This window comes from Chionomys nivalis, chromosome 4 (assembly GCF_950005125.1).
Source record: "Chionomys nivalis chromosome 4, mChiNiv1.1, whole genome shotgun sequence".
In the NCBI taxonomy this organism is placed as follows: Eukaryota; Metazoa; Chordata; class Mammalia; order Rodentia; family Cricetidae; genus Chionomys; species Chionomys nivalis.
In genome coordinates, this window is record NC_080089.1 from 41,489,523 (window position 1) to 41,516,601 (window position 27,079).

General features: G+C 47.5%; 1 protein-coding gene across 1 annotated transcript in view; it reads right to left on the reverse strand.

Moving 5' to 3' along the window:
* Grik4 (glutamate ionotropic receptor kainate type subunit 4) overlaps nt 1-27,079 on the reverse strand; it is a 430,445-nt gene that overhangs the window by 168,296 nt on the left and 235,070 nt on the right. Inside the window, exon 4 of the mRNA XM_057767783.1 lies at nt 3,928-4,092. Coding sequence (XP_057623766.1) covers nt 3,928-4,092 — 165 coding nt within the window. The remainder of the gene's footprint in view (nt 1-3,927; nt 4,093-27,079) is intronic.

Genomic DNA, 27,079 nt, shown 5'->3' on the forward strand with positions numbered 1-27,079 from the left:
GATCCACTGCCACATCACTTAGACCTCTTCCCAAGTAGGGGTCAGCGCGGCTAGTCCTCCCCATCCAGGGATCGTGTTCCTTCTACCTATCTTTTTCTAGTACTGCCACTGATACCTACCACTGAGCCTGTTCACTTTGCTTTAGTCCACTACACAAACCCACCATTCACCTATTCCCTTACCTAAGGATAGAAAAAATTAGGCTGGGGCCTTTCAAAGAACTGTCTGGTGGCGTTTAAAGCCCACGCTGGTGGTATACTCTGACTTCAGATGAAAGACACTTGGGGTAGAAAGATCCAGAAGCCATCTGAAGCATCCCTCAAACACACTGAGATATAAAAGCTGAACCGAAGGCCACTTGCTAATAAAATACTTGGTGCCTAAAAAGGAGGCATTAAAAAGATGCTGAAAGCCCTGCAATGAAGAATAAAGATATCAATTTCCTTTCTTCCCCGATTCATCTGGCTTAATATTTTAGATGCACTAACTTTTCCAAGGCAGGCTGCATAGGTCACTGGGAGAGGAAATTTCTTCCCGCCAATGATGCCATTCACAATGGGCAGATATGCATTCAGTCCTGCTGGGGAGGCCCTGAAGCACTGAAGGGAAGGAGGGGTGCATTGGTTTTCAAAGAATGGACTGCAGAGCTATAAAGAAATCCAGACCCTTGTCTGAGACCTGGGAGAAGAAACTCATAAGAATAGGAAACTCATAAGAAGTTTGTTGTGGGTATTTCTGTTTTATTTGGAAGATCTTGAACAATCTATCTTCCTTTTATTGTGTAAGAAATTAATCTTGACGTCTTCCTGGACATTTTTCTGTTCCCTGATAAATTCTTGTTGGGTAGAATCAGGTACAATAGGCTCTTGCTAGATGTTTATTTACTAATTGAACAAATAAATGAATGTTTTCATACTGGATCTACCACACCCTGTTCTAGAGGAACGTGTGTCAGCAGCTCCTGTTAGCCTCAATGGCTCTAGCCTGTGGAGTATAAACCACCCTCATTCACAGCTGCTGGACCAGGAGAGGACACTGTCCCCAAGGATAGTCAATATCTGTTTGCAGTCTGGCAAATATCCGCAGCGTGTGAGACTGGCCACAAAGCAAGAGGAGCAGACCTAATCAGATCTTCCGCTTTGGGGATCCAGAGAAGCACATACTAAGTAGGACATCTATTTCACATTCCTCCCCTCCAGGCTCAGGAGACATGATGGAAGAAGAAGCAGAAAGACTATGAGAGTCGGAAGTCAGGAAGGACCAGAGCAAAACTGCATCCTTTGGACACAAGACAGCTGCATCCACGAATACACAGTCACTGTGAGTGCCTGCACAAGACCTGTGTAAGAACAAGTCATCCAACATAACAGCATGGAGGGAGGGGGCGCTTTCGGCAGTTGACGGTGCTAGGGGAAGGAGAGTGGGTTTTCTTCAGAAGTGTGGCCCCTGATAGGTTGGCCATGCTCCAGATAATGGCCTTACACCCTTGCCTATAGGAGCAGCACAAGCTGGATTCAGTATATTATTTATAAGCAAAAGACATGAAATTGGGAGAGGTGGGGTGTCATGGATACAGAAAAACTTACGGAGAAGGTTACGGGGATGAATATGATCAAAGTACAATGTATGTCTGTGTGAAATTCTCAAAAAAAATAATAATAAATAGATTAAAAAAAAACAGTACTGGGGAGGCTGACACTGTGTGTTCTGAAGGGACTGTAGGTCCTATGACTCCAGAGGTCCTGTCTATCTTGTTTCCAAGACTACCTCCAAAGCAAAGAATCCTGAATCATAGGAGGAAACACTCAATAAAATCTCCAGAGTGAAGAATCAGAGGGCATCATCCTGGACAGCCATTATGAGACAGGTACATGATGGATGATCTAGGAAAACTAGCCAGCTAGGGAAGAGCCTGGGCCCAGCCGTACAGGGTGTTAAAGATGTAATGAGAGCAGGAGAGAGACAAAGAAACACACACACACACACACACACCACACAAAAGAAGTGTGGGGGGGGGACAGAGAATGGGAGAAAGAGAAAGAGAGAGGGGGGGGTTGGTGGTTTGGGGGGCCACAGCCTGCCTCCCCCATCAACTTCAATGAGAAACTGCTTCCTTCCTGTAGTCCTAACATCCCAGGCTAGAGCAATAGAGTGTCACTGCATCCTCATTGGAAAGACCCTCTGACAGACATGAATAGTTGCACAAGTTGTTTTTTTCTTTCATTTATTTGGGTTTGGATTTGGGAAAAGAAGAAAAGGGAACTCTCCAAAGTCTTGTGGAACTAACGCCAATGGCCAATGGTCTGTCTGGACTGAGCATCCCTTCCTATAGTTTGGATTCGAAGGACTCAGGATGAAGGCCTGGTTGTCACATGGTGACATCCCATAGCACATTGGGATGTAGTGGAAACTTTAGGAGGTGGGGCCTAGTGGAAGGGAATGAGGTCACTGGGGGTGAGTCCTTAAAGGGGTATTGGGACCCTTATCCCCTCTCTTCCTATCTTCTCTTGCTTCCTGCCTACCGTGAGGGGGGTAACTCTAACACAGGACTCCACCATTGGCGCTCTGTATGTCTCCAAACCCCACAGCAATGGGGAAGGCCAGCCATGGACTCAGACCTCAGAAACTGTGCAGCCAAACAGTTTTTCTGTTTTTAAGTTGGTGTCTCAAGTACTTTCTCACAGAGTAGAGAGTTGACTAACAGCTCTTTGCTTTCCTTCTATACTGGAGCTGTTCGTTTCCAGCTTAGCTACAAGACAGGGGCTCACTCAGTGGAGCAACGCCAGACAGAGGATCGTGAAAGAGGTGCAGTGGATTTGCACAGGCTAGCTCTGTGCTCAGGGAAATCATCCCACACCCTTGTGCACCACTTTCTGTTCTGAAATAGAAGAAACAGTGTGCAAATCTCACACTAGCAGCATCCAGCACATGGGACCCACCCTGTGCGCTAGGAGTAAGCTGAGTGTCACCCTACAATTCACGGGGGATTCTCCTAAATTTTAACTCATGTGAGACTCATAACAATAGCCAAGGCTTGCGAAGCAGAACTGAGCACCCCCATTTTACTGGTGAAGAAACTGAGGTAGAGGTAGGCTAAATATCTTAGTGGAAGAAAGTGACCGTGCTCCATTCCAAGCCACAGCATCTTCTTGCATTTCTGCCTCAGCACAGGAACAGGAGACAGAGCCAAGTGGAGTGGCTTGTAACAGCAGAGCCAGAACTAGGGAGACCGAAGCAAGAGAATTGCTTTGAGTTTGAAGCTAGCCTGGACTACTTACTGAGTTCTAGACCAGCCTGGGCTACAGAATCAGAGCCTATCTCAAAGTGAAACACTACTAGGGAAGGAAACACTACTAGGGAAAGTGGGAAAGGGAGAAGGGAGGAAAGGAGGAGAGGAGGAGGGAGGGAGGGAAGGAGGGAAGAAGGCAATCCGGTGGGCAATGGATGAGCTACCATTCTTTTGCAATATCCACAAAACGTTGTTCAAGTATTTGTAAAGAAAATGTTCAGGAGGGGGCTGGAGAGATGGCTCAGTGGTTAAGAGCATTGCCCGCTCTTCCAAAGGTCCTGAGTTCAATTCCCAGCAATCACATGGTGGCTCACAACCATCTGTAATGAGGTCTGGTGTCCTTGTATACATAATTAATAAATAATATTTAAAAATGTTCAAGAGATGAATGAATCAGCATGTGAATGAATGAATGAATGAATGAATGAATGAATGAGTGGACGAATTACTTAGTGAATTAATAGCCTATCCAACCCATGATTCACAACAAAACTTCGGAATATCATCTGGGCTGAGATTCTCACAGACCTTCCTCATAGATAACTCATTCCCTCCCCTGGAAACATCTGTATCAAAGGCCTGGCACTAGGCACACATCCACCACCATCAACCTCTGCCAGCCTGTCCATTCTACGTACTGGTTTCTGCAGTTTCGTATTCGCTGTCTCTGAGAAGCTCAAAGATGTCCACTTCGACCTTGGCCTTGCCCAGTCTCTCTGGTGCGCGGTTGATGCGGTTCTTGGCCAGGGTGATGGAGAGCCGTTCCCCTCTGCTGCACTCCATGGGGTCATCCAAGATAGCAGCTGTGGGTAGGTAACCATATGAAGACAGTTGGTACATCACCCACCACCATTACCCCTCTCCCTTCTCCATCCTCCCCAAACTGCCATCTTCCCAAATCCCTCTCCACCTCGACATCCACAGAACCCTCCAGAGTAAGTTCACTGCTTGCTTTAGTCTCCAGTCACAAATGGCACAGCAGTGAATTCTAATGGGCTATGCACCTGAGGGACAATGCAATACCACAGCCAGCCACCAGGGGACCTACCTGTCTGAGGTCCCTGGGCCGGGGTGCAAAAATATCCTGGGAGACTTGTCCAAGTGCACACAGAAAGGCACATGCATGCTACTCTTTTGAAAATGGAATTCTAAGTATACAGGGGAACTCCCTGAGGAATGAAGGCTCTTCGTTTGTGTGGGACAGCTGTGGGGGTAGGGAAGCAGCTGCCAGTGACTGCAGAATGCTTGCACTCCAGTCTCTGGTGCCATGATCATTCCTCCCCCCCCCCCCCCCCCCCCCGCGCAGGTGAGCTATGCAATTTCTCTGAAGTCTTTTCTTTACTGAACACTAGCATAGTCAAGAAATCCCATTGGTTAGTGTAGGGATTCAGCTGAGGTAGCGGAGGTAAGTGACCCACCCTCTGGGTTTAACCAGTGTGGCAATGGGTGTGGTGTGGACGACCTGGAGAGAGGTATGGTGTGAGTAGCTGCCCCGCCTCTGGATGCAGTTTGAAGGGAAGCACAGAGAATTGGGTTGTAGTACCAGGTCCACCTGTATTAGCTAAAGGATCTGTTTCCTTACTTGAGAGATGTAGAGAAAAGCTATTCTTTGGGCTACTGTGCTCAGAGTACACGAGATGGGACATACTTGATGCAGCTTCACACCTAGCAGGCACTCAGTGCTGGCTACTGAGATTCTGAATTCCCTTCCCGGGGGAACTGAAAGGCTGACCCACAACACAGAGATTTTGTCGTAAACATTTACGGCAGTTATTCATGAGTAATAATCCACAAAGGCTAAAAGGTGGAAACAATCCATATGCCCATCAACCGAGGGACAAGGAGGAGGATGCTTTCCTGTTGCAGTGGATTGTTGCTGGGAAATAAGAGGAATAAAGTTATATCCACATGTGACAACATGGATGAGCCTTAAGAACATTACACCAAGTGAAAGAAGCCAGACACAAAACACAACATATCGGATGGGTCCATTAATACAAGAAAGTCTAGGCAAAGTGAATCTGTGGGGACAGAAATCAGAGTGGCAGCTGCCTTGGGTTAGGAGACAACAGCGACTATAGTAAAAGTCGCAGAGCTGTATACTGCAGGCAGGTGAATTATGCAGGAAATGAATTTTACCTCACTAAAGCAATTATAAAAAAGGAAAGAATATCAAGCTTATCTTTCAGGGGTTGAAGGAAACACAAGGCATATCACAACAGAGCCTACTGCCACAAGTGAATATGGACTTGGTATCTGGTAGCTTTCCATCACTGGGATAAGATCCCCGAGGTAATCTCCGTGTGCCTTAATGGTCCAGGCTCCATGCTGTCGTTTCGTCCTTTGCTGATATACATACAATCGACATCGCACAAAGGAAATACCAGACACAGCACAGGACGTGAGAAAGCATTTATTTATATGCATGCTCTCAGTGAGCAATGTAAACTCAATTTCACATTCACAATGTAGGCTCAAGCATGGAGCCTGTGAAGGTGAAGTCCCAATGCCTGGGCGATGAAGTAGACACATTAACTAGAAAAGCACACATTCCCAGCCACCTGTAGAACTACAACTGGGAAGGCTTAAAAGCCCTGCCAAGGTAACACACGTCCCCATTCCTAGTGAATGGGGCCACTTGGGGTGTTCTGGCTTCAGTCAGTGTTCACGTTACGGGCCCATTGCACCGGCTCAGGAAGCAAGACTCAGAATGAAAGAGCTCTATAGGAAGCAGAGATGGACAGAGTCACACTGTGTCACACTAGGATGACAACTTGAGACCGTAAGGATGCAGGTATAGAGAGGAAGGATCCCCAAGTCATGTCCCTTGATGGACACATGGTGTTCCATCTAAAAGCAGACCCATGCCAGTGGTGACCACCACAACTTCACATCTGTTGGTTACGGATATCAGGATCTATGTAAGATTTGATGCTGTAAAATATTTTACACTGAAAATACACGGCAGCAGTTATGTTGGCCCTAGAGCACAGAAAGGCGTCTAGAAGAGCAGGAATTGGCAGTCTGTTTAGCAGAGTCATGGCAGGAGATCCTGGACCCGAGATAGATCTGTGTTTGTCTACTCAGCAACAATGGTGTGTTTAGCAAAATCTCATTCTCAACTCTGTAAGATCAGTGTCGTAACTTCACAGAGATGAGAAGGGGGCTTCTGATGAGCCTGGTGACTCGCCCACATTTTCAGAGCTGGCTAGTGATGGAGGAGGACAAGGTCTCGGGCTGGCCTGACCTCAGACACCAAATCCGTCCTCTCAGGACTTGGGCTCAAGAGAGAGTGTATCAGGGAAGGATCCTGCATCTTATGGTCACTTTAAAGGCAGTGTCACCAAGGCAAATCAATGCTGAGACACTAACAGGGACAGCCTGGGTTCTGAACCTCTGAAGACTATTCATGTAACCTTTACGCTTCCCTGAATCTGTCACCTGCTCAGACCCTGATGAGATTTTTCCAGAGGCAGCTATCCTTAGTTTCGTGAGTCTCACTGTTAACATCGACTAGATATTTTATAAATTACTTGCAATAAATTAATCACTAAAATAATCTCCTAGGAAATGTTGTAGGGTTTAGATGTGAAGTATGTCCCAGAGGCTGGGTCAACTAGAAGCTATTGGAACTTCAAGGGGTGGGCCATAGTGAAGGAAGTCAGACCACTGAATGGAAACCAGTGATCCCGCCTCCCCACCACACACACTTCCTGGTCACCCGAGCAGAGTGGCTTCCTCTGCCACATACTTCCACCAGGATCTAGAGCCTCACCATAGTCCCTAAAGCAAAAGAGCCCAGCAACCAAGCCCTGAAACCTCTGATACCAGGATCCTGGAGAAACCTTTCTCCTTTAAGCTGATTGACCTCAGGGATTTTGTCACAGTGATGGAACGCTAACACAAAGTGTCTGTATCCCTTGTGAATATGAGAACCTAGGACCATCCACCATGGGTGCTTATGCTACAGCCTCCCTGGTTTTGCCACTGCTCCATCAGTGTGCAAATGGCACAACTGCAGTGTATTATAAGAAGCAACACACGCCCAAGGGTCTGTTCCAGATCCAACTGCTTCCATCTTCCCTATTCTCTTCTCTCATCTCCTCTCATCGTCTCCTCTTCTTTTTGAAAAAGCCACACCTATGTGTGGCATGGGTTTCATTACCTCTCTTTTGCTGCCCCCCTTCCCAGTGTATTTTTAAAGTACCGATTCCCAATGTGACAATATTTGGAAGGAGGGCCTTCAGGTGTCAATTGAAGTTAAATGAGGTTGCATGGATGGGGCCCTGAACTCATGGTTCGTGTCCCTCTCGGAAGAAGAACAGGGAGTTCATTCACGTGTTCTCTCCTATGAGAACACACAGTGAGAAGATGGCCAGGAAGAGAGACCTTGCTAGGAATGGCCTTGGACATTGCAGAAAACACTGAGAAATAAAAGATCTGTTTAGGCCACGTAGCTTGCAACCTCACTGTATAGCATCCTAAACTGATTAAGTCAGTGTGTTAATACAAATGCAGATGTCCGAGGCCCCAGCCAACTGCATCACATGCTGTCCATCCAACATCCAGAGCATCATCTGACGTGCTGAGTCAGAGAAATAGCGGACAATAGGAGGGAATGCGGAATCTGATGCTGGGCCCTCTGCTTTCCGTCCCTGTGAGGCCCTCAGAGGTATTTGACAAGGGTTTGTCAAATCCTGTTCCCCATGCCCACTCCCAGGTCATCCCGAGCACCACACGTCACTAAGATCTTGGTTTTTGATGGTGATTAATTTCTGACAGGGAAGAGGCTTAAAAGCATGGCTGGTTGGTTTGTATCAAACATATTATAACCAGGATAATTAGCTTGAAAATAGGAACTGAATTCTAGGGCTACGGATGCCAAAGACTAGGTGGCGACTCGGGCTCTCTCAGGATGCTGCAGGAACATGTCACCGAAGGGCAGTTACCAAACAGCACACTTGTTCTTCAGCAGCCCCAGGAGAGGGGCCAGATGGGCAGAAGAGAGCAGTGTGCTCGAGACTTAATGTTCAGCGGATGCTCCTGGACCACACTGGGTCCCTCTGGCCCAGCTACTAGGCTAGGCCAGAATGTTTAGAGTTCCCAGCTGCTGCCAAATGAGGAACAGTATGAGCCAGCACATCCTGTGGCCCTGGGGACCGCTCTGCACAGAAGTCAACTAGTAGCCACAGTAAGGCTAAGATGTCTGGGCTGCAGTGAGGGCAGGGTTGCCATGGAGAGACACGTGTAGGGGCTAAGGGTTTATGCCTATCTCTAGCCTTGACAATCTAATGCCCAGCTTCTTCTGGTCCAGCAGGATTCACCAACCTTCTTCGTGTCAAGAAAGCCTTTGCACTCACATAGAGCCGCTCCCTCAAATACCAAGCGTTATGTTCTCCGCTGAGCTCTCTCCCCATCTGGGATCTGAGGTCCCTGACGATGGGAAGACAGCCTGTTGACAGTGTATGTCCTGATCCCAACTTCTCCTCCCCACTCTCGCTCCAGTGAGTGACTGCTTTAGGCAGGATGGCTTTCTTTGGGTTGGTGCGCGTGGTCCAGCCTACTAGAGCACTGGCTGGCTCAGCTCTAGTGTTACCAGGCCTGTGCAGAAGTAGATGTACAGCTACTGATTCGCTTTTTATTACAGCTCGAAGGATGAATGGTCTCCCAAAGCATTGGGACTTGCCTTTGGTCATCATAGTCGGGCATCTTCTCACTACTGGAGCATGATCACCCACCTGTGTTGTCCCCTCTGCCTTTGTTGACACTGTTCCTTATCCCCTCTTTCCACATCTGGGACCTCCTCCCTCCAGACTCACCTCTTTCAGAAAGTCCCTCCAACTCCCAGGTCCCAGTATCCTCTTCCATAGATTTCTTGAAAACCCCACCAGCCCCACCCCATTGGCAGAGACTTGCCTGCCCTCCTGTACCTGTGTGTACCCTTAGCTGCTGGTACATTAAATACCCAGATAATTCTTGTTCCTGCCTGCCTGATTTCCCCAGCTTACTCCCTTCCTTTGAGTTCTATGAATTTGTCCTATTGTCCATCTGTGGCCTCTCCTTTTTCTCTTAGGCAGTCAGCTCTCTGAGGATATTGGCTGGCTGAACCTGATTCATCTTAGTTAATGAGTGAATCTGGACACAGAGTGGTCAGGAACGAATGGCTATTGGGTGTCTAAGCACTGCAGGACCACCTGGCTCTTCCTTCTTGGCAGCAAGTGCAGCAAATATTGGTGGTGTGGCAACACCAGATGACGCCAGGATTGAAGACACCCCCTGTGCATGGGGATGCATGGTGAAGAACCCAGTGCTACATCTACTCAGTGGCATCTGTCCAGGGATGGCAGCATCAGCCCAGGGATGGCAGCATCTGTCCAGGGATGGCAGCATCAGCCCAGGGATGGCAGCATCTGTCCAGGGATGGCAGCATCAGCCCAGGGATGGCAGCGTCCGTCCAGGGATGACAGCGTCCATCCAGGGACGGCAGCATCCGTCCAGGGATAACAGCGTCCAGCTCTCTGTTCACCTATGGGAACTGGAGCAGGACTTGCCTTCCCTCCATGCATTATTGGAAGCTCAGGAGTGACCCCTCAAGTATGGATGTCAGCCACCTTAATCTCTAAAACTCCACCAGAGGCCTGCTACAGAAGAGTCTAGGCACCTCAACAGCTCCTTTCTTTAAGGGGGGAATAAAGAAATTTTACTGGTGAACCTTTATAGGCCATATATCTATAACACTGCCAATGGCTTTTGGCCCAACCTGTTACGACCCTGTGCTAACAAGAAAAAGAGATGGGCTGAGCCCTAGGGAACTGGTTACCTTTGCTTCCCAGCTGCTGGCCTGCAGTTCCCATTTCCCAGATAAGGCTACAGCCCCGTCGTTCATCTCTCATCAGGTCTGTCATTTTAGTGCCTTTCATTTGCTTGTGCGCACTTATCTCCTCCACTGAAGGAATCTCCCTCCATCCACAGGAGTTGTCAGACCTTTATCCTCACCTAGATCGCTGCTTCCAGGAGAGAATTTATCCTCAGACCCGTCGCCCCCCACCCCGTTCTGCCTGTCCTGTACACCCCCTTTGCTCCTGTCTTCAGTGTCTTGCAACCAGCCTGCCTTTCTGTGCTCAGACAACAACAACGTCCAAACAGATGGAACTTCCTGAGACCAGATGGGCCATGTGCCACGCCGGCCCTGTAAACAAGCACAATGGCCTCCCAATTTGGTGAGTGGAAAGCCAAAACTCACAGCCAACATGCAAAGGTGTGAAGGGGGACTTTTAATGCCTGCGGAGAGGAGAGTGCAGTCCCCCAAATACTTCTACAATACTGACAGCTCCCCTGAGAAAGGGGACAACCCACCTGCAGTGTAAGCATGGCTTGCTGGATGACTCTTCAGAGTTTGTTGACTTCAGCCCAAAGCCCCCCCCACCCACTCGCTGCAAGTCACCTTCTGTCCCCCGCCTCACTCAGACTGCACACAACACCAATGCCAACAAGCATCACTGCAAAATCAGTGGTTACTTCTGATTCCTTGTCTAATTACGTCACTAGTCAGCCTCGTTGTTTATGATCACCAGGTGCTGCTCTGAGCACATCAAATATATGATCTCATTTAATCCCCATGCAACCTGCAGTTTATTATTCTGTTTTAGAGGCAAGTTAAGTGAGAAAGCGTAGGTTAAGCAACTTGCCCAAGATTGCACGGCTTCTGGCGGCACCTGGGGCCTGGGCCCATTTGCAGCAGCACCCTTGCCTCAGGTTGTTCCTGAGCTAGGGTTCTTTGCAGCCAAGTCCTGCTCCTGGTTCCTAGGAAGATACTCTCCAAGAATGCTACTAATTTTCTGGCCATTGCTACAGGAGGTGGCCTCTGTCCCTGCCATCCTTTAATATGTATAGATCCCCAGGGTCTCTGCAAAGCCCTTTTTCTGCCTTATTTACAGGAGCTTCCTAACTGATGGCTTTCGCTTCCAGCCACCTCCCTGGGGACGCAACATGTACGCACAACAGCCTGTTGTCACCTCCAGGCAAATGTCTAAAGAGCATCTCACACTTATCAAAGTCCAAACTAAGAGTCTGGCAAGATGGCTCAGTGGGTAGAGCTCCTGTCACATAGACCTGATGACCCGGGCTTGATAAGCTAACCCGCATGTCTTATTTAGGCTTCTATCTCTGTGACAAGACACATGGCCAAGGCAATTTATAAGAGTTTAACTGGGTTTATGGTTCCGGGGGTTAGAGCTTGTGAGGGTAACGGGAAGATTTGAGGGCGAGCTGAAAGCTTACATCTTCATCCACAGGCAGAAGGCAGAGAACACACTGGGAATGGCACTGGTCTTTTGAAACCTCAAAACCTACTCACAGTGACCACCTCCTCTATCAAGGCCATGCCTCCTAATTCTTCCCAGACAGTTCTACCGACTGACAACCAAATATTCAAACATATGAGTGTACAGGGCTATTCTCATTCAAACCCCCACACCCCATAAAGGTAGGAGGTGAGAACAGATGCCAAAAAGGTGTCCTCTGACCTCCACACACACACTGTGGCATACACACCTGCCCCATTCTACACACACACACACACACACACACACACACACACACACAAATACTAAGTTCAGTCATTTCCTCCCTTTGAGATTAGCAAAGGACAACATTAGCTTCCAAGATGTCATGCCCTTGCATTTCCTTCCCTCCAAACAACCACCCCAACCACGTCTGCTTCTGCCTCCTCAGCATTCTCTTGTTGGTTCTCCTAATGATACTGTCTGCTTCTTCTCAGCTACCTGGGAGGGTGGAGCTTTGGATCAACTGGGTCTTGTGGCTACGTACCTACAATCCTAGCTAGTCAGAAAGCTGAGACAGGAGGATTAGAAGTTCAAGGCCAGATTGAGCAACTTACCCAGACCCAGTCTCAAAATAAAAATGAAAACAAAAGTAAAATTTGACTTGGGGTGTACCTTAATGAAATAACACTTGCCAGGCATATGCACCACCCTGGGTTCCATCCGTGGGGCTCCTTGACACAGCAGATGAGACCTGCCCCTTAGACTCTGCTTCCCTACTCATCCCGCTCTAGCACACAGAGTGAAATGCTGACAACATACCATGGGTGCCTGTGCACATGCACACACATCCAGACACATACATGTGACTACCCATGCACACAAACATAGACATGCAAACATACTTGGTGCCGCTATGTGCCTGCACTCCTTTGACACCCCCTCATTCTCTCATCTTTGCTTGCTCGTTCTGTACACTTAGGACAATGCCTAAGACACCGGCTTTTCCAGGAAGCCTTACCCTGAACGCCGCGACTAACCAAGCCCCACAGCCCTGTATTTCCCAAGAAACCCGTGCCTCTTGTAGTGCATTGCAACCAAGGCCTCCGTCTTTCGCTTTCACTCATCAGCTCATTCTAACCCAGCACGTGGTACCTCGCCTGGCAAAGGGATACCCTTCATAAATATTTGAGCCAAATTAACCTTGACTTTGGGGAGATTCCAAGCCAGCTTTTATTAAGATCATCACTCTGCTTCATACATCTGTGGGAAAAAAATGGGTTTTTGACAAAGGCCCAGTGAAGAACAGTACCACGCTGTGAGTCAAAATAGCGGGATCCTCGCGCAATAAAAGGAGATAAAGACCTCCAAACTGCCGTGTGCCAAAATGAACACAAACCGGGCTGTAGACATAAAGATAAACCCTGAGACTGTGAAACATCTCGAAGACAATCTTCATGATCTCAAGTCAGACAAAGACTTAGGTACAATCCATGAAGTAAAAACTCGGTAAGTTCGATTTCATCGAAGCCATGCATGCCTGTGCCTCCAAAGATGCCATGAGCAGAATGACCAGACGAGGCACGGCCTGGAAGCAAAGTTGTGCAGAACCTACCCTAGACAGAGGACTTGCATCCAGAAAACGTGAGGGCTTCCAAGACTCCAGTAATAAGAAAGCTATGCAAATTTTAAGCCAAACAAAAAGAATTTGAAAGACCCTTCATAGAGAAGTGGTATGGGTGAGTATAACATATACTCAGCACTAACAGTGACCAGGAAAATGCAAATTAAAACCATAATGAGATACTAATGCAAACCTTTTTGAATGATTGAAATTAAAAGACTTGACCATAGTAAGTGTTGGTAAGGATACAGAGAAACTGGAATTCCCATTAGCCTGTCTCCCCTAGCTCCCACCATGAGCTTAGCTGTGTTACCTAAGACTGGGTACAATCTTCAGTTTTCCTGCTCTTCACTGTATATTTTCCCCTACAGAACCTACCGGATTGGGGAGACAGCTCAGTTGGGAACATGCTTGCCTTACAAGTCAGGGGTCCGAATTAGATCCCCAGAATACACGTAAAGAAGCAGGATATAGTGGCCCATGCTCGCAATCCCAATGACAGGAAAGTAGAGACAGGCACATCCCTGGGGCTCCCTGCTCAGCTACCTTACTCAATGAATTCCAGGCCAGTGAGAGATTCTGTCTCAGTAGCAAGGTGGGTGGGGCCCGAGGAACAAAAATCCAAAGTCGTTGCCCGGCCTCCACAGGCACACATGTCCATGGACACCCCTGAGTGTACACAGACATGCATACACACCGGGAGAAATAGCTTACTAATTCTCAAAGCGGTTCTCAACTATCATCCCCTGGGTTGCCATGTAGACTTAAGTTTTCAGCCACACAGTAGGCTTTTGTTTCTGGCTGCTACTACCCAATATTCCCTTGGGGCTTATTGCAAATTCTGTGTCCCAAATGGTACCCATTACCTTTATATACAATTGGGGGTGCACTCTTGCTCCTCAGACTCAATTAATAGTAGCACAGTTGCTCACACGCACATGTTTGGCAGAGACGCTTGCACTCTCCCCACCCTTTGGCCTCACCATCTGCTCAATGACTGAGGTCAGCCAGGGGACCCGCTTCCCACTGCTCTCTGTTCCTGCTATCGATTCTCTTTCTGTCCTCCAAACTCCCCTAACCTGCCTCAGTCTCCCTCATACCAACGCGGATCCCCTAGCCTTAAAGCCCTGAGTAGTCTGGTTCTAGTGTACCTTTCCAGGATCATGTTCTACTTAATTCTATGGTCCCTTAGCCGCTTCTAGATGGTCCTTGCTGAACATGAAACAGGTCATGTGATTTTTCATTGTGTTTTCGGCTTGGTTGTCATCATTTTTTATTTGTTTATTTGTGTGTTTTGATCCAGGTTATCTCCCCCTTCCCTTTGGAAAGCTCTTGGCCTTTCTGTGGCTGCATCCACATCTCAACTGAACCGCACCTTATTTTCTCGCAGCTTCTCACCTTAAACACCAGCGAGTCATGAAGAGCTCCAGCTGAATGGACTCCCTAAAGCATTTGTGATCTGAATCATCCATTCAGTACTTCACCATGAACGTTGTAAGTGATACTGAAAGCTAAGCATTCATTCTGTCCTTCCTATGTGCATCAAAAATCTATTCGCCGACTTTCTTAGTCAGGGTGATGTATACGGAGGATGGGATGCTTCTCATTCCTACATGTCCAGAGGAAGACAAAGTTACTTACATAAGCAAATGGACACAAACCAACAAGGCAAGTGAGGAAACAAAACCATATTATGCTCCAACTAGGAAGTGGGTATTCATGTACCAGAAAATCTAAGTGGCTACTGACTACCTAAGTGGTTACTAACCATCCCTGTGGCTAAGATGACTTAGGTGGCTACTGACTCTCAGGCTTCCCACAACAGACAGCTGTGAATGATGTTGGTGAGTTTCAGACAGGCAGAGAAGCAATGTGCCAGCTATGGAACCCTCCAAAGCTTAAGGAAGTTTGGGGTGCCTGGTCAGAGAGGTTTGGGAGGAAGACACATGAAGAGTGTCACAGCATGCAAACCATTAGAGAGACTCACTAGGAGGCTGGAAATGGTGCCCAAGATGCTGAGAAACAGCCCAAGGACTTTAAACAGGTCATGACATGGCAAAGTTTGTATTTCAGGGCAATTGTTCTTATAGCTATACTGGAGAGGGTGGAAATATGATCTGAAAAGATCAGGCAGGGTGCTATTTTAAAATCTGACAGAAAGAAATGAGGCCAGTAGTGAGGGTCAGGGCAAGGAGAGACAAAAACATTGGTTAGCCTCCCGAGTTCAGGAGACCGAGGACTGACTTTGGGCTTGGAAATGTTGGGAACAGATTCAACTGACACTGATGAGGTGGAATCAGAAAGAGTCTGTAGAGGTGACAGGAAATGAAACAGGGTCTAGATTTCTCTTGTAGTTAGATGATGGCATCCCCAGGGACAGGGTTATAAGGACCATTTGCGTTCAGCACGGTTGGAGAACAACGGGAGAAGAAACAAGGCTTGAGACCTCAGAGATGCAATGCCTGGGGAGAGTTTGAAGGAAGCTGAAGAGCAAAGCTCAAACCCGAGGACCCGAGGGGGCTAGGAGTCAGAGGAAATAAGGACCAATTTCTCATGAGCCTTGGCAGCTAGGATGTCTCTAGGGATTTTAGTGGAGTGACAGGAGTCATGCTTATATGGGAGCAGGTGGGACAGAAAGACTAGAAAGTAAAGCATCTGTCGCAGGACAATTGGGGGCTATGCACACAAACTTTACAAGGAAGGGATTTTAAGCCAAGGTGACAAGGGGAGGTGGTTGGGAGGAAAGCTGGTCACAGCAGAAGAAAGGGGAGTTTTTCTGAATAAGCCCCATGAAAAGGAAGATGGATAGATCCTGGAGAGAGACAAGGGGCACACCTGGGGTGACAGAAGGGACAGCTCCTCCTCCAAGATGGCAGTGCATGGTGCCAACTCAGGGCCTTTCTCTTCTTCCTGATTCTAACCCACCCCTCCAAGTTTCAACTGGATGCATGGCTACCCAGTTCAGATGATGAAATGTAGCCTCCCCCGAGTTTAGGAAGATATGAGCTGATTTTGAGCTCGCAGAGGTAGATGAAGGTGACTAGGACATACAGATCATTCCTTGTTCTCCTCCTCATTGCTCCCTTTTTTCCCTGGAAGACTATGGTGACAGAGGATCATACACAAACCGCATGGTTGATAACAGCAACATCGCACACTACCTCCATCCTTTAGTTACCTATACCCCCTACCTACACTTGAGTGACTGCATCTTTGGATTTCAGTCCTACTGTGTCTCAGGCTCTATCCCAGCCCAGTGCTACTCAACAGAGAGAAAGAAAAAAAAAAAAAACAAGAAAGAAAGGCCACGCTTCTCTGTTAATGTTCTAGTGGGCACTTTGTAAAAGGTCAAAAGAAATGTATGAGATTATGAAATTAAATCACAAGTAGTATAATGCCAACATCCAATCAATACAAAAATCATTGAGATGTTTTATATTCTTGTTTTCGTATCTAGTGTGGGTGTTACCCATCTCCAATCAGGCCAGCTCCACTTCAAGTGCAGAAACAGATAACTCAGACGTAAGACTAATAAACACTGCAGCACCTTAAGTATTTAATGGGAGGGGAAGCTGCGAGAGACTGCACACGGGTTGGGGGAAGTTTCCATTTGCTTGGAAGAGAAGCAACATCTTCATCTTCTGCAAACCAGAATGACAGTGACAGGGTAGGTGGCCACGGGTGAGAACTGAGAACAGCTGCTCTGTAAATGCTTTTCCGAGTGCCCTTGAAATGGGGGAGATGCTGATGCAGCTCATGGTGCAAAGCAAGGCAGGTGGATGTCAGAGCTCTCAAGAGGAGCTAGACATCGTTAAGGAGGCTGAGGGTATCATAGCAACGAAGAGGTGGTGGCTTGGGGTCTTCCCACAGAACAGAGAGGAGTGTATCCCCATGGGTTAGACCCAGCAGTTGCGAGAGTGGGGGATATAGGCTTGGGTCATGGATACCCAGACACGCAGAGAATCAGACATTGGGGGAGTGAGGAGGCTGAAAATGGCAGGAGGCTGTTTTCAGAGAAAGAATCTAGAGGGGTGACCTAATGGTAGAGAATTTACCTGGCATGCACTAAGTCCCTAGTATTTTCAAGAAAACCGGAGGGTTGGGATCCATCATGACCCTCAGTGAAGCAGTGATGGTGAGTGGAATGGGAGAGTTGGTGAAAGGGAAGAACACAGTGATCTCCAGGCAATGGCACCAGAGCGACGGGTACACAGTCACTAAGGATGATGGGGATGCAGCAAGGTAGGTGAGAGGAGAATGGCAAATCCAGAGCTCAATCTCTACATCGCAGGGAAGGCACAAGTTGAGTGGGGGAGTTATATAAAAACTAACAGGGAAGATGGTGCATTACATCGGGGAGGTTGGGACTTGCAGCTGCCACTCTCGGGCAGCAGCCGCCCCTGGAGATGAGAAGAGTGGTACAGGGAATGAGTGTGATGGTTGAGACACCTCAATAGAACGGGTGTGATGGTTGAGACACCTCAATAGAATGTGCCTGCTATCAGGGCGTAAGAACAACGCAGTCAGACAACAGTCCAGGAACGGAGGGGAGCTGAGTCTGCAGGCGGGAAGCACTTAGGGAGCGAAGCTAGCACCCCGGCTTCCTTATGTGTGAACTGCTATCTAGACAGGAAACAATGAGTGTGGGAAGCCAGCACCTCTCCGTGTCTCTGGCCCCAGTCAACTCAGCACTGAGCTGGACACAGGTTAGGCATGGATGCCTTTCAGAAATGTCTGGTGTAAGAGCGTGGCTGGACTTCACAGCATGGTTCACTTTAATCTTTCACACACCCATAGCTAAATAAAGGACATGACCCCTGGAAAAAAATTTATGAATGAATTCTCTGGCATAGCCAACAATTATATCTGTACTTAGTGCTTTATCAATATGGTCACTTTGCACAGTCTATGTATATATCCGATTAATATTCCCAGTTAACCTTCTTATACTGATCTCTTTTTTGCCTAGCTCTTGCCACTTTCCTCCTAGTTTTCTTCTGGGGACTATCATCACCCCCGCGTGTTCTTCTTAGTCACTGTCACAGAGGAAGCCCCCCCCCACCCTGCCTGGGTAATGTCATGGGCAGCTTGTGGCTAACTCTAATTTAGTTTGTGGTAGCACAAAGCCTGGAGGGGCCACACTCTCAGCTCACTGCACACAGAGTCAGGCTGGAGAGGAATACTGAGCTGGAGCTGCCATTCATATTGTTTAATGACTGCTGGTGACAGCCTTCTGGCCAAATTGTGGCACAGAATGGGAAGAAAGGCTGAAGTGGTGTGGAACAGTGGAGGCTCCTGGGAGCTTTGGAGGGTTTGAGTGTCCAGGAGACCAGATGAAGTTGGCCTTTTAACAGCAGAGGAAAGTAAGCCAAGGCCGGCCTCCTAGACTGGTTATTCAATCTAGAGAGCATCTATGGACCACCAATCTTACGCCAGGCACCAGTCTAGGAGGATGCAGCTGAGGACACAAAATGTGAAGACGTGAATTATCCCCGGTTGCTGCTCTCCAAGACTCACCACAGGCTTGTGGAGAAGACGGAGATGGAGGATATGTGAGAGGAGACCACAAAGCGTGGGTCAGCCGATTCGGAAGGTGAGCCTACATGGCCAGCTGTGAAATGCTTTCCCATGAGTCCATGCACCTCTGAGTGAGCACCACCCCTCAGGTCATTTTGACCCACACATGAATTTGTCATGGGTTTGAGTATGCAGTGCCTCCCATCATCTCGTGTTAGGTAGTCCCTGTGGAATGTTGTAGAACCTTTAGAAGTGAAGCTGGAGAGCAGCCTTGAAGTTTTATAGCCTGGTTTCCACCTCTGTTCACTCTCTCTGCTTCTTGACTGCCAATGTGATGTGACCAGCTGCCCCCTGTTCCTGCCACCATGCCTTCCCCACCACGATGGACTGTGTCCTCCCTGAACTGTAAGCCAAAACCAAGCCCTTTCTCCCTTAAGCTGCTATCAGATAATTTGCCACACCAGTGATATGAGTAACCAGTGCAGTCTCCATCAGACGGTATCATGTTCAACAGGAAGAGAGACACGAGAGCACCCATTTTACCCCGAGCATTGAACAAATGGGGGTCAAGCCTGCTAGAGTTGACAACACAGGACCCTGTCACCTCTGATCAGAAATGAAAACTGGGTGATTGATGTGTCGGGTTGACGTTCATCTCCCTTCCATCACAAGGTATGAGCATAAACAAGAGAAGTAACAGATTAGGACTTCCCCGAGTTCTTGGCGGAATGTGGAGGACACAATCTGAAGAGCCATCCCTTTGATTGTTTCCACCTCAGTGTGATTGGCCTCTTTTCCCCTGGAGAGCAAAGCACCAGTAATGAACTTTTTTATTATTATTATTCATTGCCGGCATACCTCAAGGAAAGAGCCAGAACAGGGCAAGGGCTATTTATCAAGCAGGACACTGGTGTTTAGAGTCTAAGCTAGGTACCCCCAGTGGGAGAAGAATGGAATATTCATGTGTTCACTCATCCAAAAAATATACAGATAATCTGTCATTTTCTCTCTCTTGCCCTTTTCCTAAAGTGGAAGGGGAGAGATTTGTATCAACAAAATGTGTCAGACTTGTGGCTCACTGTAATTATGATTTCTGGTCGGAGTGATAGTCACTGCCATGTTCCCAGGAGGCAGGCAGAATACTCTTGGAGGCCACATGTAGCATGCAGGTTGGAAGCTTGTCTCTTTGCTTCCAGACCCTGTGAGAATGAGCTTCAGTGCCACAACGCCTCCCTAGGGGATTACAGACGTTCAAACACGTTCAAGCATCTTTTGTGGCAGTCCTTTCCCCAGATCCCTCACTATGCATGCTATTTCTCCTTGAAACTAAGCCACTGTTAAGCTGGTATCCATGGGTACCTTTGGGCTCTCCTGGTTAAGAACCACATCTGTAAGGTGATGAGGAGGAGCTAGGAGACCAACTCCAAGAGCAATGGCCTCCCCTTTTCTTGGGATAGCCTAAAATGTCAGTTCAAGATGAGAAAAGGTGGGCTAGGGACAGGGAGGGTACAGGCCACATTTCTGCTGGCAGACAGACTTGGTCTTTCTCTGCCTGAGGAACAATCTCTGCGTTACCTGACCAGGCAAGTTTCCAAAGGAGCTGTGACTGAAAGAGATGCTCACCTGACTGATATCGGAACAGTCCAAATGCACAGAAGCATAAAGGAAGAAAGATCACCAACTGCAGGGGATAAAAGACAGTTCTGTGCAGATGCCATACGCCACAGAAGCAAAAGGCTAGTAAATCTAATTTAGTATAAACCACACAATCACCCACCTTAAAAATTAAGGACCGAGACCACAAACCCACTAAACGTCAAATGTTCATAATAGCCGGTTAAGTGGGAAAGACAGAGAAAGTACAAGGAAGAGAAGAAAGGGGGAGACAACAGAGACAGGGAAGAGAAACAAGGGGGAGGAGAGACAACAAAATCCAGGAGCAGCAATACAGAGATTGAGAGTTGGGCCAGAGAGACAGTGCGAGGAAGACAGAGAAACGGTACAAAGAACACACATTCTCAGAGTAACTGCCAAAGGGACTTAAAACCACCTCTGTAGACACAGATTGTGGCAAAGGTTTTTCCAATGACTAGAAAACATTCAGTTTTTTCCTTTCTACTACTCCAATCAACATGCTGGTTTAAAGCTGACTTTATTGACATCAGCACCACCAATGTTTTGGGTCCCAACAATCCTCCACTGTAGGAGGCTGTTCTGAGCATCCTGGAAGGTTTAACAACCCTGCTGGTCCCTACTCACTAGATGCCTTGGTGCCCTCTCTTGCTATGACAACTGAAAATGTCTCCAGATATTGCCCAATGTTCCCCTGCGTTGCATAAGGGACAGCTACTTCCCGCAGTGGAGAAGCAATTGTTTGGACCATTACCGTTTCACAACTTACCTCTTGCCTTTAGCAGCTGTCCCTCTACCCCGTACTCAACCCCGCCAGAGGACTTTCCCCACAACGCATATCTTTGATAGCATCACTCCACTCTTCAGAACGGCTTCAAAGAATTCCAGTGTCCAGAGAATGAGAAAAGAAATAATCCCAACTACTTACTGTGCACCGCACTTTGTTCTGAGCATTGGAAATAGAGCGAGAAACAGAACAGAGACCCAGATGCAAGGAGAGGTGGACAAGAAAGGCACAAGCAAAAGACACAGGCTGGTTTCAGACAGCAGCAAGAACTAGAAAAGGGAGGAAATGGGTAAGTCTGAGCAAATCATGAGGAGTGGCAGGGAAAATTGCCTCTACCTAGGCTCCATCTGAGCCAGGACAAGAATAACGCAGATGAAGAAGCTAGGGACAGAGACAAAACACATGGATGTTGAAGGAAGACAGTAAGAAGGAGCTTTGGGGAAGGGCCTGGGGTCAACATCCAGAGTATAGTGACCGAGAAGTAGACTGTAGAGTGAGTAAGCAGTGAGACACGGGGGTGAGGGAGGTTTTATGGCGTGGCAAGACACTTAACATTATCCAATGACCAGCCGCCAGAGCTTCTGTTCTTTTTGTTCAGTTGATTTTGGGGGGGTTGGAATTTGTTTTTGTATTTTGTTTTTGTTGTGTTTTATTTTGTTTTTGAAACAGAGCCAATTCACTATTTAGAACAGGCTGACCTTGTACTCACAGATATCTGTCTGCCTCTGCCTCCTGAGTGCTGGGATTAAAGGCATGAGCGCCAACTTGCCCACAATGGATTCCAAATATAACCCCGGTCCCCAGCCTAATTGTAGAATCCACATTAGTCCTTCACCAGCTCATTTTAGTCAGCTTGTACTCCTCTCTAGTAGGAATGTTCCAGAAGTCCCCCCGGGGGGCCTGTTAAGACACAGGTGGCCCGGTCCATACATCCACACGCTGACTGAGTGGAGGTCTGGGAGTGGCACCCATTTGTCACAAGTTCCCAGGAACCACAGACACTGCTGATCCACAGAACATGTCTGAAGTAGCTCTCTGGTTAAGTACTGGCTGTGTCCTCGGTCAGGGTAGTGCCACCAGGCCATCCCACCTGTCCTCTGCACTCCTGTGTTTTGAAATACCAGTCACATGTCAAGGTGCCTCAAAATCTGACTCATAAATTCCTCCAGCAATGCCTCGGGCACATGGCCCATTCCCCTTCAAACATCTTATCAGTTAGCACTGCCAAGGCATTGCCATCTTCCGACCTGTCGTATGGGTGCCTGGGTGAGAGCCTCGAATGCATCTCTAAACCAACACACTTAGGACCCTACCCTAGCTTAACAGGTCTGCTTAGAACACCTCCCTTCTGTTTTGAATATGATGCACATCCTATCTCTGTCTTATCCCCACCCAGACATAGACTATAAAACCCCCTCCAAATGAACTAATCAAAACCAACAAACAAAAGCCAGAAAGGGCTGAGGAGATGGCTTGTTAATAAAGTGTTCACTGCACATGAGGACCTGCATTCAGTCTCCTAGAAGCCATGTATAAAAAATTGTCAAGCATGAAAGCACACGCCTGCGTTCCCAGCACTGGGATGACAGGCAGGCCTCTGATGCCTGCTAGTCAGTCATTTAGTTGAATCAGGAAGCTCCAGGTTCAGTAACGACCCCAACCCCAACATCTCCAAAAACAAGGTGCAAAGTTACTGGGGGTGGAGGAGGAAGAATCCAACAGTAACTTCTGAACTACACACATGCACACAGATGCGCACGCATCTCCTATATGCATACATACACGCACTTTTTTAACTATAAAAATAAGAAGTGTTAGCAAGGAGGTGAAGAAATTAGAACATGTGTGCCCTGCTGGGAGAACATGCAGTGGTGCCGGTACTGTGAGACACATCTAATGGCCTCAAACTAATTCAAGATGCGATTGCCATATCTGAGGTTTAGGGTTCACTGTCAACTTGAAAGAATCTCCTGGCAGATGGTAGGCCTTTGGGTAAACTTGTAGGGGATTAGCTTGATTGCATGAATTAAGATGGGAAGGACTGCCTGCTGTGGGTGGCGCCATGCCCTAGCCTGTCTAAACTGGAAAAGGGAAGCTGAACAGCTTTATGTATCCACTGTTCTTGGTTCCTGATTGTGGATGTGATGTGACCAGCAGTTTTTGTTGTTATTGTTGGTTGGGTGACTGATGGTTTTGTTTGTTTTGAGGCAAGGATTCACTGGGTAGCCGTGGCTGACCTGGAACTCACTCTGTAGTTCGCACTCACAGAGATCCGCCTGCCTCTACCTCCCAAATACTGGGATCAATGGCGTGCGCCACCACCGCCCAGCTGTGACCAGCAGTTTAATCTTCTGCCACCCTGAATTCCCTGGCATACAGACTGTAGGACTGTGCCCTCGAACCAGAATCTGAATAAATCTTTTCTCCCGTAAGTTGCTTTTGTCAGAGTCATTTTATCATAACCACACGAGACAAAACTAAGATACCATGTGTCCCAGCATATTTTATAGTCTATTTCCAAAATGATTGAAAGGGAGTCTCAAACTGATATTTGTACATCTATGTTTAGCCACCCCTCTTTGACAGAGAAAGAATCAACCCTCATATCCATCATAGCTGAAGGGATAAAAAATATAATCAAACAAGGAAATGTTACTCTGCCTTACAAAGGAAGGGAAGTCTGATATATGCTGAGAAAATGGTGACCCTTGAGATCATGATGCTATGCAAAACAAGCCAGTCTCAACGTAACACATACAGTGTGTTCTCCTAGGTGCAGTGCAGAGAGTAGTTAGATTCCGGAGGCAGAAAGCATGACGGTGGCTGCATGGGGTTGGGGCTAGGGCCCAGGGAAGTTATTCTGCAATCATAAATATTTTTGGTTTTTCAAGATAAAATGGGTTCAGAAAACACGCAGTGGTGATGGCAGCACAGAAGCCTGAAGGTGTCTGACCCGGACGAACTGGACACTTCAAAATAATTGAGAGGAGGGCCACGGGGATGGCTTAGGTGGTAAAGTGCTTGTTTTGCAAGCGTGAGGACCAGCACTCAATCCCCTAAAATCCAGGGTTAGAAAAAACTGTGTATAGTAGATTACATTTGTAATCCCTGTGATGGGGAGGTAGAGAGCAGGCAGATCTCCAGGTTCACTGTCTAGCAAGCCTAGCTTACTTGGTGAGCTACAGGCTAATGACAGACCTTATCTCAAAAGAGGATGGATTGCGCTCCTGAATATAGCACCTAAGGCTATCCTCAGGCCTCTACAAACACACACACACACACACACACATTCACACACACACACGAACATGCATTCAAGCACAGTTCATTCACAAAAAAATTAAATGAGTGAAAATTTCAAGAAACAAATGAAAACATCAAAAAATGATTAAAGTGGTTCATTTTATATTGTACATCTTTTATCATAATTAAACATAATTTTGAATGCAAAAAAGGTCTTGCTTTATAGTTTATGAAGTACTTTCCCAGATCTTAACTCATTTGCATCTTTTCATAATCTGGAATACAGTGATAAAACAGAATCATTACAATTTTTGAAGGTGAGTTTTCAGAAACCCAGAAGGACTAAATGAACTCAAAGACACACAGTGACTAGGATCAGACTAAAAAGAAAGGCCCGGTCTCCTGCTGCACCAACACTCAGCCCAGGCCATCACATCACAAGGTTATAGAGCAGACCACTTTCATATGCTAGGGAAGATGCTCCCTGGCCCGCCTGGAGAAAGGACAGAAGGGAAAAGAGGGACGGGGACAGTGATGACATGGTTGGAGGAGGCCCATCTCATGACATCTGCCTTTCAAGGTGAGTATCATTATTTTACAGGTGGGGATAGACCCCTTCCGTCACCTAATCAATTTTACCTTTAAAAACAAACTCCAAACCAAAAAACAGAAAACCCTCCCCATCTGTGTGGTTCTGGTGGGAGATGCCATCAAGCCTTTTCTCCAGAATGGTATGAACACCAACACGTGGCTTTTGAGTCTCCTGTCCTAGGCTACCAGTCAATGGTCACCCAGCTCACCATCTCCCCTTAACTCCCATCATCCCTGTCAGGACGCATGCAACGGAAGGGGACACTGTGCTGCAAAGCTCTCCTCTCCAGGGACTCAGACCACTACTACATGTTGGCCTAAGCCTGGCCAGCTGGCACGGTCTGAGGTTTCGGGGTAAGAGGGGTGTGGCCTGTAGATTTCCTTTCCCTTTGCCCTACCTCCTGACTCACGAGGCCTGTGCACCCTGACTCACGAGGCCTGTGCACCCTGACTCACGAGGCCTGTGCACCCTGACTCACGAGGCCTGTGTACCCTGACTCACGAGGCCTGTGTACCACCACTTTATCTCTCTTTTTGGTCTCTGTCCTTACCTCATGGGATGTCTCATGGGGACAGGGAAAAACTCCATCAGGGCAAGTACTCCTTTCTCAAGGAGTACTTGAGATCGCACAACTGAGGGCATGATGTATGTCTTCCACCAATCCAGCACTCCCCATTCCCCGGCCTTACCCACAAATAGTAAAAGTGAGACCTATGTAGTTCAAGGCAGACCCCTCCAAAAGGACTACTGTCCAGGGTCTCCAGGGCACCCCCAAGAAGACACTGGAATTGTAGCACACACTCCAGAGTCTATAAGGTTGAGACCCTTTGGTCATAAAGCATCTTAAATGGCCTCTTCTCAATCACTTACTTCTTCATCCCCGCATCAGAGTCTGGTGAGTGTGGCTACCTGAGTCAACACAGGTGTCTGCAGTCTCCCCTGCTTTGAGAATGTAGAGGGAACTCAGGTCCCACTGATTTAAAGCAGAGGCTCATCGACCCCTGTGTAATGAACTTGGCTGCACATGTGACTCAGGTCCCCGATTCTCCATCGAAATCTGTCACTTCGTGGCTGTCATTTCTCAGTATCCGGAACTGGTTAAGTCTACCAAATGTTAACTCACTCCATGAATCTGATGGTAATGAGGTCAACTTTCTCTTTATTTATCATTAGAGTTGGCAGATCCAAAAGGTAATTCAGTGTTCAGAAAGACCGACGTTAGAACTTTATGTCAGGGGACGCATTGCCAAATGCGGCCTAATAACGACATCATTAAATACAGAATAAAGTCTTTATTTAAATTCACTTTCATCTCATCCCTGCCTATAAAGTGTAGGGATATATACAGAGTGAGTCTTTAGTCCTCAAAACAATTTTCTCCAACTTTATTTCTTTCCCCCTTAGCTGTCTCAGTGCCGCTGGAAGTTCACTGGGTGTCCACCCCTGCCAGGGCTCAGACACAGCTCAACTCCGGCACATCAAAAGCACACACATCCTTCACGGCCACGTGCCAAAGCTGTTCTAGGCAACAGGGTTGTTCATGGTCCCTGCCCTAAGGGGGCTGTCTGATTTATATGGAAATGATAGTGATTTGGGTCATGCATCATATAAGACCTCACATCCAGAACAAACCACCACACAAGGGAAGTGCATACGATTATGAAAGCAGAGAAAAATTCACATTGCCCAGTGACATCATTATCCTCGTGACATCATGGCACCCCACATTGGTTACGTGAGTGTGGTGATGCCAGTGCCAACAGACCTAGTGTCCTGCCAGAGACGGGAAAGCACAGCACACACAACTCTACAATGTGCACAGCAGAGGATGTGCTAATGAATGGCTGTGTTGCTAGCTTATATAATTACTTCACTGTACTTTGTATAATTATTCTACAGGGCTCGCATCTACTCACGCTGGAAAGACTGTTTACTGTAAAGCAGTGTGCCAAGTGGCACTGGAAGCAACCCCATACATTTGGTGTTTACCATGTCTCCTGACTGCAGTATTTTCTTTTGTGGTTGACTCAATCATATGTTGTTTTGTTCATCATGGCCCTAGGAGCAACAGACTACTTAGTAATATGCACACACCATATGGCCTACAAATGGA